The following is a 17,151-nucleotide window of genomic DNA, read 5'->3' as shown; positions in this document are numbered from 1 at the left end:
CACAAGAACTACCAACAGTGGAAGATTGGCAGATGAAGATGATGGACTTTTCGGAGCTAGCTGACCTGATTGGAAGAATCCGCGACCGGAAAGAAGAGGAGTTTCAAGAGGACTGGAGGAAATTTAAGGACTAGTTGAATAAATATTGTAATATAAAAAAATTAGAAATTACTTGAAAGAAACAAATAGGCCCAGGATTAAACTAAGTTATAATTAAATAAATGGGATTTAGAAAATTAAGAAATGTGAATAAGATGGACTCTAATTGGAGATTGTTTTAGTTTAATAATGATATTGGAAAGCTGTTACTTTCAACTACAAGGAAACTCAGAAGGGAGGGACTAGGGGAAGTCAACCAAGATGTTTAAAAGGTTGGATTTGTAAAGAATTAAGTTTGTTGTTATTGTTTATCTGTTTATTGTTCCTTTTTTCTTCTTTTATTCATTGCTGTATTTTTCTTTGTTTTTGTTTTGTGCGTCATTCTGCCTTGTGGTTATTGTTATTATTGTGGAAAATCTAATAAATTTTATTTAAAAAAATAATAATCTCAGGGTTGTGGGTTGAAGCCCCACATTGGCCAAATGGTTCCTGCCTTCCATTGCGTTGGATTAGATGACGCTTGTGGTCCCTTCTTACTCTACAATTCTATGATTATCTGTGGGCTGGGGGCTCCGGAAAAAAGGATGCCAGGCCAGTCTTGGCAGCTTTGGGGTTTGCTCAGTGATAGCAGGGAACACAGAGCGCCTGCAGCTGAGCCGAGGGCGAGAGGCTTGGCCGACATTTCGGCTTAGATAGCGCTAGGCGTCATCTAGGGGTGAGCCAAAAGCAGCTGCGGGCTGCCCATGCCAAGATGGAAGGGGGCTTCTTCTGGGGCAGAGGTGAGGCGGCTAGGAGAGGAGGCAGGTTTCAGCCCCAGAAACCTATGTCCAGAGCATCGGCTCCAGTGCCACAAGGACACACCTGGGATTCTTTAGCAGCAATTCCTGCGTTGCAGGAGGGGGTGGGCTAGATGACCCTCTGGTCCCCTTCCAGCTCCACAATTCCATGTTCTATCAGTAGCAAGAAGCCACATCTGGGAAGGGCTGCTGCTGCTCAGTGGTGGAGCACCTGCTTGGCGTGCAGAAGGTCGCAGGCTAAATCTCTGGTTCCTGCCTGAGACCCTGGACAGCCACTGCTGCTGCCAACCAGTGCAAGCAATACTGGGTTGGATGGGCCAAGGGTGTGACTCTGTTCCCACACGTCTGCAATTGGAGGGCAGGGATTCCAAACATGGAAGCGGGTTGCCGCCTAGCAAGAGAGGAAGATGCCGTACAACGAGTCAGGCCTTTGGTCAATTGTATTGTCTACACTGACTGGCACCAGCTCTTCAAGGTTGTAGCCCGTTCTGTTGAAAGGTACCATTGGAGGCTGAAGCTGGACTCTTCCGCTGAGCAGCAGGCCTTGTTCACAGGGACAGGATCCTGCGCCCTTGACAGCTGCAATCAGGTGAAGCAGGACAGGACAGAACAGACAACTCTTTAATAAGAATGTAAGAAAGTCCTGCTGGATCTGATGGGGGAGAGGTGTCTGTGGTTGCTCTGCAGCTCTACTGCCTCTGAATATGGAGGTTCCATTGGGATGTGGGTGGCGCTGTGGGTTAAACCACAGAGCCTAGGGCTTGCCGATCAGAAGGTCGGCGGTTCGAATCCCCATGACAGGGTGAGCTCCCATTGTTCGGTCCCTGCTCATGCCCACCTAGCAGTTCAAAAGCACGTCAAAGTGCAAGTAGATAAATAGGCACCACTCCGGCGGGAAGGCAAACGGCGTTTCCATTCGCTGCTCTGGTTCGCCAGAAGCGGCTTAGTCCTTCTGGCCACATGACCCGGAAGCTGTACACCAGCTCCCTCAGCCAATAAAGCGAGATGAAACGCCGCAACCCGAGTCGGTCACGACTGGACCTAATGGTCAGGGGTCCCTTTACCTTTACTAATAGCCACTGATTGACAACCCACCCCCTCCTCCACGGATTTGTCTAATCCTCTTGTAAAGCCATTCAAGTTGGCAGCCATCGCTTCCTCCAGTGGGAGTGAGTTCCATAGGTTAACAGAGCACACCACATGACAAAGTCCTTTCTTTCCCCTGTCCTGAATCTTCCAACATTCAGCTTCACTAGATGCCCCTCCCCTGAATGGTTTTGGACGCCCTTTTCTGAACCTTTCCCAGCTCTGCAGAGGCAACCAGAACTGTACCCAGTACAGTATTTCAATCTTGAGCATGGAATGTGCCCTTATCACATAACACCCTCCTCCCGCAAATAAAACGTTGGTATCTGAAGCTCCCGCAATAATGAACGTTCAAACAATAATACAGCATGGAAAGCTAACACAGCCTGATTTTTTTTAAAAAAAGAAAAAACACCTTTCAAGAGGAGCGAGAGGCAATCATGAGGGCAAGCTTCACCTGTTGGATTACTGCCTGCCATGCAGGTCTTTTTTGGCGGGTGCAGGAGAACTGGTGGCAAGCCTTGAGCTACAAGGTGGATGTGGAGACTTTGGAGCCAAGGAGAAAATACCCAGAACTCAGATATGGGGCATTTGGGGTCTGATATTCAGAACCAAACCAGACCAAACCAAGTCCTTCTTCAGGCAGCACATAGTTAAACTGCAGAACTCACCCCCAAAGGAGGCAGTGATAACTTTAAGACAGGATTAGACAAGTCCATGGAGCAAGAGAGGGCTATTGATGGCTATTAGCCGCAGTGATGGCTATGCTCTGCCCTCTATGGTCAGAGGCAGTAATGCTTCTAGTTGCAGGGAGAGTGGCTCTTGCGGTCAAATCTTGCTTGTGGGTTTCCCATAATAGGCACCTGGCCACTGTGAGGACAGGACGTGCTTGACTAGTTGCTTCATTGGCCTGATCCATCAGGCCCTTCTTGTGTTCTTAGATTCTTGAGGGGTCTCTGCCTAAAAGCCTTTTGGGGGGCTGGGGGGGGGGGAGCTGTTTCTGGAGAGCCAGATTTGAAGCACCAGAGTTCCAAGAGGTTAAGTGGGACAGTGCGCTAACTCTGCATAAAGTGCATCTTTTATAGGAACAGAGTTGGCTCGATTGAAAGCAGTAAATTGTGTAAGCAAGGACGCCTGGGTTGTTTGCACCCTCGTGGGCAAAGGGTTATTATGCCTATAAGTTTAGGCCTGAAGCTTGGAGCTGGGTCTGTTTAGCTTGGAGAAGAGAAGACTGAGAGGTGATAAGATAGTCAGCTTCACACATCTGAAGGCTTCTCACATAGAAGAATTTTTAAGGCTCTGAAGGGCAGGACAAGAACCAACAAATTCAAACCACAAGAAAGGAGGTTCTGTCTAAACGTCGGGAAGAACTTTCTGACGGCAAGAGGCGTTCGACAGAGGAACGGACTCCCTTGGAAGGTCGTGGGCTTTCTCCTTCCTTGGAGGTTTCTAAACAGAGGTCATACCTGCCAGCTGTGATTCCTGCCTTGCAGGGGGTTGGGATAGATGGCCCTTGGGGGTCCCCTGCAACTCTATGATTTTAGGGGAGGGTGTGGCTGAAAGTCAGGTGCCGGGGGTGCCTTGGAGCAGGAGGAGAGCCACGGATGCTGAAATCCGGCAGGACACCCGGGTGCCATCATCGGTGGAGGAGAAGGCGTCACCAGCCGAGGAGCGTCACTCTGGCCAGACGTGAGTCAGGGGTGCTCCTCCTCACGCCGTTTTTTTGGCACACCAGGGCTCCCTGGATGGCGGCCTGCCAAGGCAGTGACCTTATCCACCTTGACGCCTTAACCTGTGTCTGGCCTGCGGCCAGGGGCAGACGTGTCTGATCCTGCATGGGCCTTCCTCCTTGAAGGGAAAAAAGCCCCCTTTGGCTTCCGGCCGGCCGAGGGAAACTGTCCATCTCCCTCCTGGCCTGTCCAGTGACATTCTTGCACTCAGGGAAGGAAGGGAGCGTGGTGGAGGTCGGGGTGGGGGGGAGAGACAGAGCGGGAGAAAAGCCACATCGGGCAGAGAGCAGAGGGATCAGGCGGATGAAACATTAACTGCGCCTCGTGCGTCCGGTGGCACAGCTTTCGCGAGATCTGGGGTCTGCAGAGGAAGGGGAAAGGGGGTCGCTTCCCCCCACTCCTCCGAACAAACATCAGTGGGGAATTTGTGTGTGTGTGTGTGTGTGTGTGTGCGCAAAAATGCAAGCCGGTGTCCGGCGCTGCTAGGAGCAGATCTTCCAAAAAGAGAAGAAATCAGGTTCTTCAGGTGGCAATTGGGATCCAGAGAGAGAAAGAGATCAGGGCACTGGAGCAGCCAACCACGTTCTGGAGAAGTTAGGCTTCCCGGTCGAAAGGTGAAGAGGGCGCCACTGTTTCGGACAAGGTCCTTTGCAAACTCACCTTGGCGTGTGTGGATTGTGACCTCTTCCTCTTCGCCGAGCCAAACCAGCCGGACTTTTGCGTGATCTGGAGAGAGAAAGGAGGGAAATATAAGCTGCTGGACGTCCCTCGCGTGGAGCTGCTGCGGTCGACCTGCTCAGCTGCCGCCCCCACCCTGGAATGACGGTCCATGGCTAGCCATGGGGCAGAAGGGGTCCGCTAGTCTCTAGGACCATGAAGTTTTGGCTATGGGGATACCTGGTGAGTAGCGTCCGTCCGCTCCGGCGGTTGCCAAGGGGGAGGTCAGGGGGACGGTGCCAGCTGCGGCAATCGATTGAGTTGGGCCCCTGCCAAAGGGAATTGGCTGAGCACAGCAAGGTGGCTAGAGGAAGCTGCTGGAGACCAGGCCATTTGCTTCTCACAGCCCAGCCCAGCCCTGACTGGCAGCAGCGACAGCAGCAGTAGCTGCCCTCCCTCTGGAGTAGTCTCAGGTAGAGAGAGGGGCTCCTTTCCTCCATGGCCTGCTCCTTGATGCTGGGGTGCCTGGGAGGACTGAAGCAGGGACCAAGCTTGCTGCTGGGTGACTTTACACCCACCCTCTCCCTTGACTCTCTCAAAGTTTGGGAAACGGAGGTTGTAAAATTAGTCAAGGCAGGGGTCCGCTGAGGTTATGAAATCCTCCTCCTGCAGGCTGTTAGATAATAGGCAGGAGCTGGCAGCAGGCAGGTGCCTTGTGGGGGTGGAGTGCCTTGCGGGGGTGGAGTGGGGGCTCTGGAAACCCAGGAGTCCTAGTCTAGGTAGCCCTGGGCCTCTTTATTGGCAAGAAGGGCAATATGGAAGCCACTCAGCTGTGTTATTATGGGGGCACAGGCGACTTGGTGCCTGATGAGGGGATACTGGGGTTGCAGCCAAAATCCCTAAGGTTTTGTTCTGTTTGATGGGTTGCAAATGGAGCCTCTAGGATTTGTGCAGCAGCCTTGAGAGACACCTGGATCCTCTGGAAGAGAGGAGCCCCAGGGGAAGGGGACTTCTCAGCAGTGAGGAAACCAGAGCATTTTCTCAGGCCAAAGGTCACCCCTCTCAGGCAGGCCAGTCTTTGCATCCCCTTTTGGCACTGGGGAGCTTAGGGGGCAGGTGAGGCTTGTCAAAAGCCAATGAATCAGTTTGCAGCAGAGAACTGTGAGTTTTGAACAGAGGGTCCACCCACGCAGTGCACTCTGTGCTGTTTGGCCGCACCAGGTAGAAGATCGGGGCTCTGGGTTTCCTTCTGAACAGCCACATTTCTGGGGAATCGGAGGTCTCTGGGAACTTCTCTCTGTTTCATGTGTCAGGAGAATGTTGAGGAAATCTCATGCATATTCCCAGGCTGGACTGTGGTATGTGTGTGTGTGTGGGAGAGAGAGAGAGAAACTGTATGAGTTGAAGTACGGAGAAGTGGAAGGTGCTGATAAGGGGTCTGTCGACACCACGAGCTGATAAAAGGGAGCTTGAAGTGGGATCTGCAGTGCCGAATTTGGAGTTTGGAATTGCAACATTGCAAACATCACTAAGCAACTCGCCTAAAATGCAAAATGCTGATGGAAAGAAACCGTGCGCACACACCCAGCCCAGATTGATGGTCTTGAAAACTATACTGTGGACACGAGGAGGCAGCTGGGGGGGGATGAGAGAGGAGGGGACATTTCATATTCCTGCCTGCCCGGCAGTTATTGAAGGACAGGAGCCCTGACAGAAGGGGGTGGGGAAGATGGGGACCCAAAGAATGTCTCTTCCCTCCCTGAGATTTACAGCTGGATTTGGAGCTGTCTAAACCTCTAGAAGCCATACCTGAAATTTCCTGCATTCCATCCTGCTTGTGGGATTCCGGAGGCAGGCAAGATTAAATGTCTGGCGCTTGTGGTTTCTGCAGTGCAGAGGGGTGGGCTGGATGACCCCCTGGGGTCTCTTCCAGCTCTGAAGTTCTATGATTCTGTGAAAGGAAGGTTGTGACAAGTCACTTTGGGTTGCATTGCCCCCCCCCCAAAGCCACTAATAAGATAATAATAATAATAATAATAATAATAATAATAATAGATTACATTCATATCTTTTTGAACTGATCTCAAATGTAAATATTTTGGAAATCTGTCCAGAATAACATTTCTGATAAGTTAGGATATCGTATACTCTTAGAACCTAAAATATTTCTGCCTGGTTATCTGAAGGATGTTATCAGTCAGATGGGCAGTATATAAATCATAAATTATTATTATTATTATCATCATCCCAGAAAAGTGATCGAGAATTAAGTGTTCAATCTTATCACTGCTGCTAAGTTTATGGGGAGAAGATACATCCCCTATTGTACATGAACGGATTGGAAAAAACAAAAGATTAAGTTAATTTATTATACATATAAATCAGCCTAATGGGTTTCTAGGAAAATGGATATTTTGGAAATAGTTTTGTTTTTGTTTACTTTGTTGAATTTTAATATTTGATATGGTGATGGGGGGGTGGATGGGCTGGTGGACAGACAAAACGGTGGCTAGACTACAGTCATACCTTGGATCATGAATGCCCTGGAACTCATACTTTTTGGCTCCCGAACGCCGCAATTGGCAAACGTTCTTTTGGAACTCGAACGTCCGATGGGGCTTCTGCAGCTTCTGATTGGCGACAGGAGCTTCCTGCAGCCAATCGGAAACCGCGATTTAGTTTTCGAACATTTTGGAAGATGAAGGGACTTCTGGAACGGATTCCCTTCATCTTCCAAGGTACGACTGTAGTCTGTAGTCTAGCTGTGGTTTTGTCTGTCCACTGTAGTTATGCTGGGCAGATGGATGACGTACGCATGACGATGCAAAGCAGCTCTGCAAATGATCTAAGGGGGACCTCACCTTTTATTCCCCAGGGCTGACTCCTCTCCTGGTAATGTTGGGATTCCTGGCCCCAGTGCTCCTTACGACCCCCGAGCCCATGTGCGACCAACGTGTCATGAACAAGTACATCCAAGATGTCAGCAAGGCTGAGAGTGAAATCGTACGTCCTCTTTTCTTGCTCTGTTCCCTTCCCATTCTTTATTTCCTTCCTGAACACACACACAGGGCATAAGGTTTAGTCATTCGTTTATTCAAATGCATTTATACCCCACCTTCTTCTCCAAGCAGCTCAAGGTGGCGCATTCATGGTTTTCTTCACAACAACAACAACCCTGTGAGGTAGGTGAGGCTGAGAGAAGGCAACAACTGCTCCCCCCAGGTCAAACCCGGGGAGCTTCATGGCCACTGAGTGGGGATTTGAACCCTGATCTCTCCCAGGTCCTAGCCCGACACTCTAAGCACTAGCTAAAACTATAGCATTTGTTCTGACAAACTGCAGTGGTGGACACCGGCCTGGATGGCTTTAAAAGGGCTTTTGGAAAATAAACGAAGATGTGTGCCTCTCAGAGGAGACCCACTGAAATGAACAGGGCCTAGTCACCATGTCCACTTCTGACATCATGTCCACTCTGCTTAGGTCATCTGTTTGGCCACTGTGAGAACAGGATGCTGGACCAGACAGGGCCCCATTGGCCTGGCTCAGCAGGGATCTTATAGCATCAGAAAAAGCTTTATGCCAAAAAAGGGGGGGGGGTGTTTATTTCAACAAGCATACAGTGCTCTGAAGCATTTTGCTGGTTTTTATCTGGGTAGCACTGGTAATCATTTTATATTGTTTTACATACATTGCTCAGAGGGCTGTTGTTGTTTATAAATATTTTCTTAATAAACAAAGCTGGGCATGTTTAGCCTGGAGAAGAGGAGGTTAAGGGGTGATATGATAGCCATGTTCAAATATATAAAAGGATGTCACAGAGAGGAGGGAGAAAGGTTGTTTTCTGCTGCTCCAGAGAAGCGGACACGGAGCAATGGATCCAAACTACAAGAAAGAAGATTCCACCTAAACATTAGGAAGAACTTCCTGACAGTAAGAGCTGTTCGACAGTGGAATTTGCTGCCCAGGAGTGTGGTGGAGTCTCCTTCTTTGGAGGTCTTTAAGCAGAGGCTTGACAACCAGATGTCAGGAGTGCTCTGATGGGGTTTCCTGCTTGGCAGGGGGTTGGACTCCATGGCCCTTGGGGTCTCTTCCAACTCTATGATTCTAGGATTCTATGAAATATATGACAAAATATTCACTAAATGGTGCATCTATGTACTGTTCGACAGTGGAACAGACTCCCTTGGAATGCAGTCGACTCTCCTTCCTTGTAGGTTTTTAGCAGAAATTGGATGGCCACCTGTCATGGGTGCTTTAGTTGAGTTTCCTGCATTGCAGGGGGCTGGACTAGATGACCCTTGGGGTCCCTCCCAACTCTATGAATCTATGATTCTATATCTACCAGGCCAAGCTCAAGGTTTTGCCCTTACAACAACCTGGGACCAATTTACCTGTGAGATCACCTTACCCCAATGTGCCTCCTTGACTGCTTAGATCTGCAGAACTGGCACTGCGGCAGGTGCCACATAATATAAGGTTGCCATGCGTCTGGAATTTCCCGGGCATAGCTGGAATACTGCAGTCGGAAGCAGTGTCCAGGTGGAAATTGCTAAAAAATGTCCAGGAAACTCCGGGTGTACGGTGACCCATGTTGGCAGTGTCGTGTTTGACAATTTTGACAAATATGGCAAATAATACCCATTTTGCATTTCTAAGAACTGGGTATTTTACACGCTGGAACTCCCTGCCTATTGATAACCAGGTAGTCACCCTCATCCGGCAGGCATCCTGCTAAAAGCATTTTTGTTTAGACAAACCTACCCAGATTTTTTAGTAAGCCAGTGCAAATTTTAATCTGTTTTTACTGTTATTTTAACTTTTTGAAAGTCTTAAATGATCGTTATTAATTCTTTATTATTGATAATTTTATTGCTTTATCCTTTTTGTAAACCACTTTGAGGTGGGGCTTTTGTGCGTTACAATCAAACGGTGTATGAACTTTATGAAGTAAATAAATATCCTATTGGCCTATAACTTCCCTGCAGGGAGGACCCCTCTGGATACCAGTTACTGGGGAGCAAGTCCCAAAGTGCCAGGCAGCTTGTGGGCTTCTTGTTGGCAATTGTTTGAGCTGGGCCAATGTGGGAACAGGATGAGGCAGACCTTTGGTCAGATCCAGCTGCAGGGCTCACCTAAGGGTCTTAAAACTACAGCTCCCAGAATTCCTTGTGCCAACTAAGCCACATCTCAAAGCAGTTTAGATCTGCAGCATAGATGTGAATGGACTCTGATTTATTTACAGGTAGAGCTTTGTAGAACTTCCTGCAACCTGCCTGAACCTGTCATGGTGCTGGACACCGGAGTCAACATACGTAGCTGGAGAAAAATGAATGTAAGTTTGATCTGGGGTAGGGAAGGGGGTTGCCGAGAGCAGGGTGGTGGGGCTGATGCAATTCACTGCAGGGCCTGCTCAGCACCAGGGCTGGGGGAGAAATTAAATTCTGCCTGCATTTTAATAAGAAATAAACCAATATGAGAACTGAAACAAAGGCATTCTCCTAAAAATCACACTTCTCCGAATTTTGTAATGCGATTCTCCAACCAACGAGTGCAAAAATAAAAAAACTCATCTGTTAGAGGAAAGCAGGCATAAGAATACACATACTGGTGAAAACCTCTCACAAAAATGTGTTATTACTATACTCATTTATTTGTTACCTTCCCTTTGCCCTCACTTTATTATGTTGTTGTTGTTGTTGTTGTTGTTGTTGTTGTTGTTGTTGTTGTTGGGAGCCACCCAGAGTGGCTCGGGAAACCCAGCCAAATGGGTGGGGCATTAATAATAATAATAATAATAATAATAATAATAATAATAATAATTTGTTGTTGTTGTTTTGTTGTTCTTGTTGTTGTTGTTACTACTACTACTAAGGTCCCTATTAGGGAAAATTCATTGCAAAAATGTGTGTATTAGGAAGATGTTTGCCCTCAAATACCGATGAACTTTCACGGGGATTTGTCTTTTAAATGAAAATTGCTGCAGAAACGTAGAGAGTTTAAGATGGGGGAAATTGAGAAACTGAGAGTAACTGGAACGGACATACATGCCCACTCCTGTAACATCACTAATGGACTTATTCTCCCCACCCTGCTCTGCTAGAGGACGAGGCAGGCGTCCGAGGTGTGGAGAGGCCAGACCCTCCTTTCGAGGGCCATCAGCCAAGTCCAAAGGCATCATTCGGCCATGCAGCCTTTTGTCCGCCAGCTGGAAGTGATGGAGAGCTGCCTGCGGAGCATCAGAAACATCTTGCGCGGCCACGGAGCCCAGGTGAGAGCGAAGCGCCAGATTTGTGGGGAGGGAGTGCTGGTTGGCGAGGAGGCCGGAGTTCCTTGCTCAGAATCACAGAATTGGAAAGGGACCCTCAATGGTCATCTAGTCCAACCCGCTGTATTGCTGGCATCACAACAAATCACGGCCCTGCTCCTTAACTCCAGGTGGCTTTTAGGAGGAGAGAAACGCCTTTGCACGTGTGCTCAGCAGCGCGTTGTTATAACGGAGACGTCTCGGGAGCATGCACATTGGCACTTTGCACGTGCGCAGAGGAAATCTTCCACTCCTGCCGGCCAGATTGTGCAGAGAGAGAGAGAGAAGCAGTTTCCTCGGAGCGCATGGACGAAGCGCAGTAGAGGCGGTTCGACTCTTCTTAGTAACAAAGCGGGAGAAGGGAGACAGAATCGCCAAAGCAGCCGTTCTGCAAATTCAGATTTGCCTGCAAAGTTTTCAAAAAAGCAGAATTTCCTGATTTGAAATAGCATTAGACTGGAACAGCAGGGAGCTGGTCTCCTCTACAGGAGAGCAAAATCCCAAATATATCTCTTAGCGTGGCGGTGCAAATATTGCTACCTCCTTGCAGATAGTAAACCCTGACTCTCCTGGGCCAGTTTCTTTTCTGGCAGCAACCAGAACCAGCTAGTAATTTTCCAGGCCTCCTTTCCCCACCCTTCTGCCTCCTCCTAAGGCAGCTTTTGCAAATCCCAAGGGCTCCCCTTCACACCCTGGAAATATGGCCCAAGTTAAGCCCCTTGGATCGCCCTCACCAGGGCGGCTGCAGAAGGCAGATTCCCTCACGGAGTGGGAATGCACAGCAAATGCCTTGATCACCTATTACCTTGTAAAAGGGAAGAGCGTTTCGTTTGAAAAAAAAAAAAAAGGCTAGCTTTAATGGCAGGGCAGGGCGCCGAGAGTTGTGAGGAGAAACCCCTATTCCCCTCACGGAGTGCACTTTGAGACCACCCTGAACAGTCATGGCGTCCCCCAAAGGATTCTGGGAGCTGTCGCTTGTTATGGGTGCTGAGATTTCTGAGGAGAGACCCCTTTATTCTCCTCACAGCAAGGACTATGGTGCCCCTTTGAACCATCATGGCTTCCCCCAAAGGATTCTGGGAGCTGTGGCTTGTTATGGGTGCTGAGATTTCTGAGGAGACCCCTTTATTCTCCTCACAGAGAGGACTATGCTGCCCCTTTGAACCATCATGGCTTCCCCCAAAGGATTCTGGGAGCTGTGGCTTGTTATGGGTGCTGAGATTTCTGAGGAGACCCCTTTATTCTCCTCACAGAGAGGACTATGGTGCCCCTTTGAACCATCATGGCTTCCCCCAAAGGATTCTGGGAGCTGTCGCTTGTTATGGGTGCTGAGATTTCTGAGGAGACCCCTTTATTCTCCTCACAGCAAGGACTATGGTGCCCCTTTGAACCATCATGGCTTCCCCCAAAGGATTTTGGAAGCTGTAGCTTGTTCAGAGTGCTGAGATTTCTGAGGAGAGACCCCTATTCCTCTCACAGAAAGCACTATGATACCATCTTGAACAGTCATGGCTTCCCCCAAAGGATTCTGGGAGCTGTGGCTTGTTCAGAGTGATGAGATTTCTGAGGAGACCACTTTATTCTCCTCACACAGAGCACTATATAGTGCTGTTTTTCTAGAAAAAAAAGAGACGCTGGAACTCGCCAAGAACACCTCCCTTGTTCTCTCAAGGATGGCAATGGCGCCTACATGAGAGGTCTCAGAACTGATTTCTGGCGAGTTCCATGTGAAAAAGAAGCCCTGGATATATCTATGCAGTCATGGCTTCCCTCAAAGGATTCTGGGAGCTGTGGCTTCTTCAGAGCATAGCTGTCAACTTTTCCCTTTTCTTGCGATGAATCCTATTCGGAATAAGGGAATTTCCCTTAAAAAAAGCGGAACGTTGACAGCTATGGTTCAGAGTGCTGAGATTTCTGAGGAGACCCCTATTCCCTTCACACAGAGCACTATGATTCCCCTTTGAACAATCATGGCTTCCCCCAAAGGATTCTGGGAGCTTAGGCTTGTTCAGAGTGCTGAGATTTCTGAGGAGAGACCCCCTATTCCTCACAGAGAGCACTATGATATCCCTTTGAACAGTCATGGCTTCCCCTAAAGGACGAGACCCCTAGTCCCATCACAGAGCTCACTGTGATACCACTTTCAATGGTCATAGCATCCCACAAAGTATTCTGGGAGCTGTACTTTGTTAAAGATGCTGAACGTTGTGAGGAGACCCGCTATTCCCCTCACAAAAGCGCACTACAGTATACCACTTTAAACAGTCATGGCTTCCCCCAAAGGATTCTGGGAGCTGAAGTTTGTGAACGGAGCCAAGAGCTGTGAGGAGACCCCCTTCTTCCCCTCACAGACCACATTATAATACTAGTTTGACAGTCATGGCTTCCCCCAAAGGATTCTGGGAGCTGTGGCTTGTTCAGAGTGCCGAGATTCCTGAGAAGAGACCCCTTTATTCCCCTCACAGAGAGCACTATGGTACCCCTTTGAACAACCATGGCTTCCCCCAAAGGATTCTGGGAGCTGAAGTTTGTGAAGGGAGCCGAGAGTTATGAGGAGACCCCCTTATTCCCCTCACAGAGCACACTATAATACTAATTTGAACAGTCATGGCTTCCCCCAAAGGATTCTGGGAGCTGAAGTTTGTGAAGGGAGCTGAGAGTTGTGAGGAGACCCCCTTATTCCCCTCACAGAGCACACTATAATACTAATTTGAACAGTCATGGCTTCCCCCAAAGGATTCTGGGAGCTCTGGCTTTTTCTTTCAAGGATGGCAATAGGGCCTACATGAGAGGTGCCAGAAATGATTTCCAGTGAGTTCCGTGTGGGGGAAAAAGAGATTTCTGGGAGCTATGGCTTGTTGAGGGTGCTGAGGGTTGTTAGGGCTACAATTCCCAGAGTTCCCTTGCAAAGAGGGACGATTAAACCGCTCTGTGAGGGGAATGGAAGGGCCGTTTCAACTCTCAGCACCCCTAACACACTACAACTCCCAGAATCCTTTGGGGCAAGCCATGACTGTTTAAAGCAGCATCATAGTTGAAATATATGGTCTGAGTGCAGCCTATGGCTCCCATCTGACCCTAGCTGATGCTGATGTTTCAATATTTTAATGTTGTATTTTTATTTTGTTTTTAAGTTGTATTAATTCAACTTGTTTTTATTATTGCTTGTTAGCTGCCCTGAGCCCAGCCTTGGCTGGGGAGGGTGGGGTAATAATAATAATAATAATAATAATAATAATAATAATAATTGGAGTGGTAGTCCAGGACACCTGGGGAGGCTGACGTGGCCAGAGGCTGGCTGGGAGTTGTAGTTCAAAACACCCAGTGGGTGCCAGCTCAGCGCCAGCTGCCTAAACTGTTCGAGTGAAAGATACCCGTTAATACACTTTCCCTAGGAAACCAGAAGCATTTTTGCTAGGGATAACAGGGGATGAATTAAAAAAGGAAGATTACAAACTATTCATGTACGCAACGGCCGCCACTAAAATCTTAGTGGCTCAGAAATGGAAATCCCAACTTTAATGGCATGGCAGACAAAAATGTTTGACTGCCTAGAATTGGCGAAATTTGACTTATAAGATTCGGAACCGAAAAGAAGCAAAGTTCGAAAAGGATTGGAGTAAATTTGTTGAGTAATTGTAAGAATTTAAAAACTGTAGCAGGATTAATGCAAATCTTGTGATGTGGATGGAGTGTAAATAAGAAACTGTAAGAAAAGATTTGAGATATGAAAACCGTTGAAGGGATGGAAGGAAGTCCGGGCGTAAATAAGAAAACATACAGATTTTTGAATGTAAGAGTATTTATTTTATTTGTTGTTGTTACAAAAAAGCAATAAAAAGTATTTGGGGGAAAATAAAAAATAAAACCTGAAAGGCAAAAAGAAAAGAAAAGAAAGATACCCTTTAAGTAAACAGACACCTCTCTTGCAGGAAGCCCCCCAAGATGACGTCTCGACCCGCACCCTGAGCGTACAGACCATGAAAAAGCTGTTCAGCGTTTACTCGAGTTTCATACGGGGGAAAGTCAGCCTGTACATTACCGAGGCCTGTGCCAGGTGACGGAGGGAGACCGGCGCCACCAAGGCATACCACTCCGCATGCTGCTGCCACCCCCAACCGCCCACTGCTGGAGGGGATGGGTGCCCCTGCGTTGCCCGCTGAGTGACAGCTTGATTTGATTGGCAGGTGTCAACCACACGCACACACGCATGCATGTGCACACCCGGGTTCCGTGCGGACTGCCTTTCTCAGCCGGGAGGGGAAACTTTTGACTCGCTTGCCCAGGAGCCGGTGACACTCATCCCTGCACATTCACACACACACACACTGCCCTCTGTGGTTCCTGACCCTGCCCCAAAGAGAAAACAAGAGCTGGGTTTATGGAAGGCCTGGCACCTTGTCTGCAAACAGGTAGCAAGGCCGCTCCCCGGGTTTTTGAGGGGAGCAATGGTGGTCCACCTTTGAGGAGGATGCGTCAGGAAAGCGGAGCTTTTTCAGCCATCGACTTTGGAGGAGGAGAGAAAAAGAGAGAGAATGAGAGGAATGGAGGAGAGGAAGTCTGCAAAGCCAAGATGGGAAGAATTTCGAACCCAAGACACTGAGTTTTCCCAAAGGGGCCCGAGCTGAGCGGCACAGGGCCCACGATCTCTCTGCTGTGGGGCAAAGGAGGTGGGCGGCAGAAAAATCTTGGATAAGGTGGTCTCAGTGGGGCTGTTTAACCAGCGGTGCCCCCTCTCCCAGTGACGGACAGGGTTTGGGCTGTAAGGATGTGTGTTTTTGTGGGGGCTGGTTAGGAGGGATGAGAGAAATGTCGCACGGAGAAGAGGCAAAGGGTTGATGGGGAAGGAATGGAAAGGAGGTTTGGCGGGCAGCAAAATGAAAAGATTTGGTGGGGAACTGATATCACCTTCAGCAAAAGAAGATCCACAGCCACCAGGAAACGTCAAACAGAGGAAAATCAAGAGAGGCCTTATATTGAGCTAGGGCCCAAGGCTCCAGAGCTGGTTTCTGGGGGCCGGCACATTAGCAAGTCAGAAAGCATGCAAGTTCCTTGGGGTTCCACTTCCATCATTTTCACAGTCCTATCTGGGTATTTGCTGGGCTCTCTCTGCTGGGAATGTGGAAAGCGGGAGTCGAAAGTCGTTTCTCGAAAGCCGCAGCTTGGGAGTGAAAAACGCCTTGAATTTAGTGGGGTTTACTTCTGAGTAAACATGCGTAAGTTGGGGCTGCATGGTTTCAAAGCATCAGTTGTAGGGAGCATCTGAGAAGGGACCAGATGTTCTGAAGAGGTGAGGGTGACTGACAGGTGTCCTTCAAAGCATACCTAACTTGGGAAATAAAGAACTGCGAAAATGTTTGATGCGCCTGGAGGGGAGCGAGATCTGTCTACCCTGTACCACTGGAGGCGATAAAGACTTGATTGGCGGGTGTCAATCTTTTCAGGGCCACCTTCAGATGCTGTTTTCTGTAATCCTGACACAATAGCAGTGCATTAGTAATGGATTTATTCAGCTTTATTAGTTGTTCCGTGATGCTTCCCACATTATTGATTGGGGGGGTCCTGTAACGCCATCAAAGGCCCTCCCCCCCATTTGTGGTATGTAAAACGTTACAGGATTTCAGCAGGAAGGACAGGATATGAAAGGATTGGGAACGAAACAGTGTGTCTACCCCAAAACATTTACAGGCACAAAGAATATCGAAGGCAGGGCAGCAATATCATCATGGGCGCAAATCATTGCAAATTCTCAATGAAAAGGGCATTTCTGAAGGGGCCCATAGTCTTAGAATCAGAGACCCAGGGGTCATTTAGTTCTTGTCGAGAAAGAAGCCGATTTATGAAAATGCCTGCTGGAATAACCGTTGAGACAATCTCCGTGGATGCGAGTCCCTTCGCTCTCCTCTCCAAAATGTTAAAAGTTGCTTCTTCCGCTTTTTCTGTAAAGCGAAGGTGAAGATTTGACGGCTCCAGGTTCGACTCCTTGCGAGGAGAGGGATAAAGGGCTTCGGTGCCACAGAGGATATACACCTATGTAAAGTTTTTGTTCTAAGGGACTTTATGAGAGTTTATATTTGATACTAAGTTAAATATGTACAGTTTTCCTGTATATTTATCTTGTTGACTTCAGAGAGCAGCTGGTTTGTATACTGGGTTTGGGAAAGGAAGATTTCCTGGTGGACGGGATTTTTTTTTTAAAGTAGTTCTGTTTTATCTTTATTAAAGGTTGTTGTGCTTCCCAGAATATCCAGAGTTTCAATTTCTAAACCAGAGCATTCAGGCTTGCAAGTGCGTCTTGAATAACCTTCCCACTGCAGTCTCTCAGTTACGTGTGAGAATCGGCTGTGGATCTGCAATGTCAAGGGAAAGGCACTCTACATATGCCCAGTGGCACACCTTTCTCTATCACCATTGGCTTTAAATTTTCCAAAGACAAGCCTGGACAGTAGAAGCAAATTATTAAGCACCTAGAGCTCAT

The 17,151-nt window shown here is 48.3% G+C and overlaps 2 protein-coding genes across 3 annotated transcripts in view; one reads left to right on the top strand and one right to left on the bottom strand.

Moving 5' to 3' along the window:
* TFR2 (transferrin receptor 2) overlaps window positions 1-7,337 on the bottom strand; it is a 51,712-nt gene extending 44,375 nt beyond the window's left edge. The window contains exons 1-3 of one of the 2 annotated variants that reach the window (XM_083706628.1): window positions 7,231-7,337; window positions 6,179-6,320; window positions 4,373-4,438 (exon numbers count right to left, since the gene is read on the bottom strand). In XM_083706628.1, coding sequence (XP_083562754.1) covers window positions 4,373-4,438; window positions 6,179-6,199 — 87 coding nt within the window. In that variant the 5' untranslated portion in view covers window positions 6,200-6,320; window positions 7,231-7,337. Of the gene's footprint in view, window positions 1-4,372; window positions 4,608-6,178; window positions 6,321-7,230 lie in introns of those variants that run through there. The other variant, XM_083706627.1, reaches the window with a different exon arrangement.
* On the top strand, window positions 7,170-16,917 carry EPO (erythropoietin; the record flags this gene model as incomplete). The annotated part of the gene is given in 5 exon segments (XM_083707197.1): window positions 7,170-7,221; window positions 7,224-7,372; window positions 9,612-9,701; window positions 10,470-10,637; window positions 14,606-16,917. Coding segments are annotated over 5 exon segments (588 nt in total). The 3' UTR covers window positions 14,735-16,917.
* Window positions 16,918-17,151: the final 234 nt, after the last annotated feature.

Source organism: Podarcis gaigeae, assembly GCF_964106915.1.
Source record: "Podarcis gaigeae genome assembly, chromosome: 13".
Taxonomy (NCBI): Eukaryota; Metazoa; Chordata; class Lepidosauria; order Squamata; family Lacertidae; genus Podarcis; species Podarcis gaigeae.
This window is presented reverse-complemented; position numbering and strand designations above follow the sequence as displayed.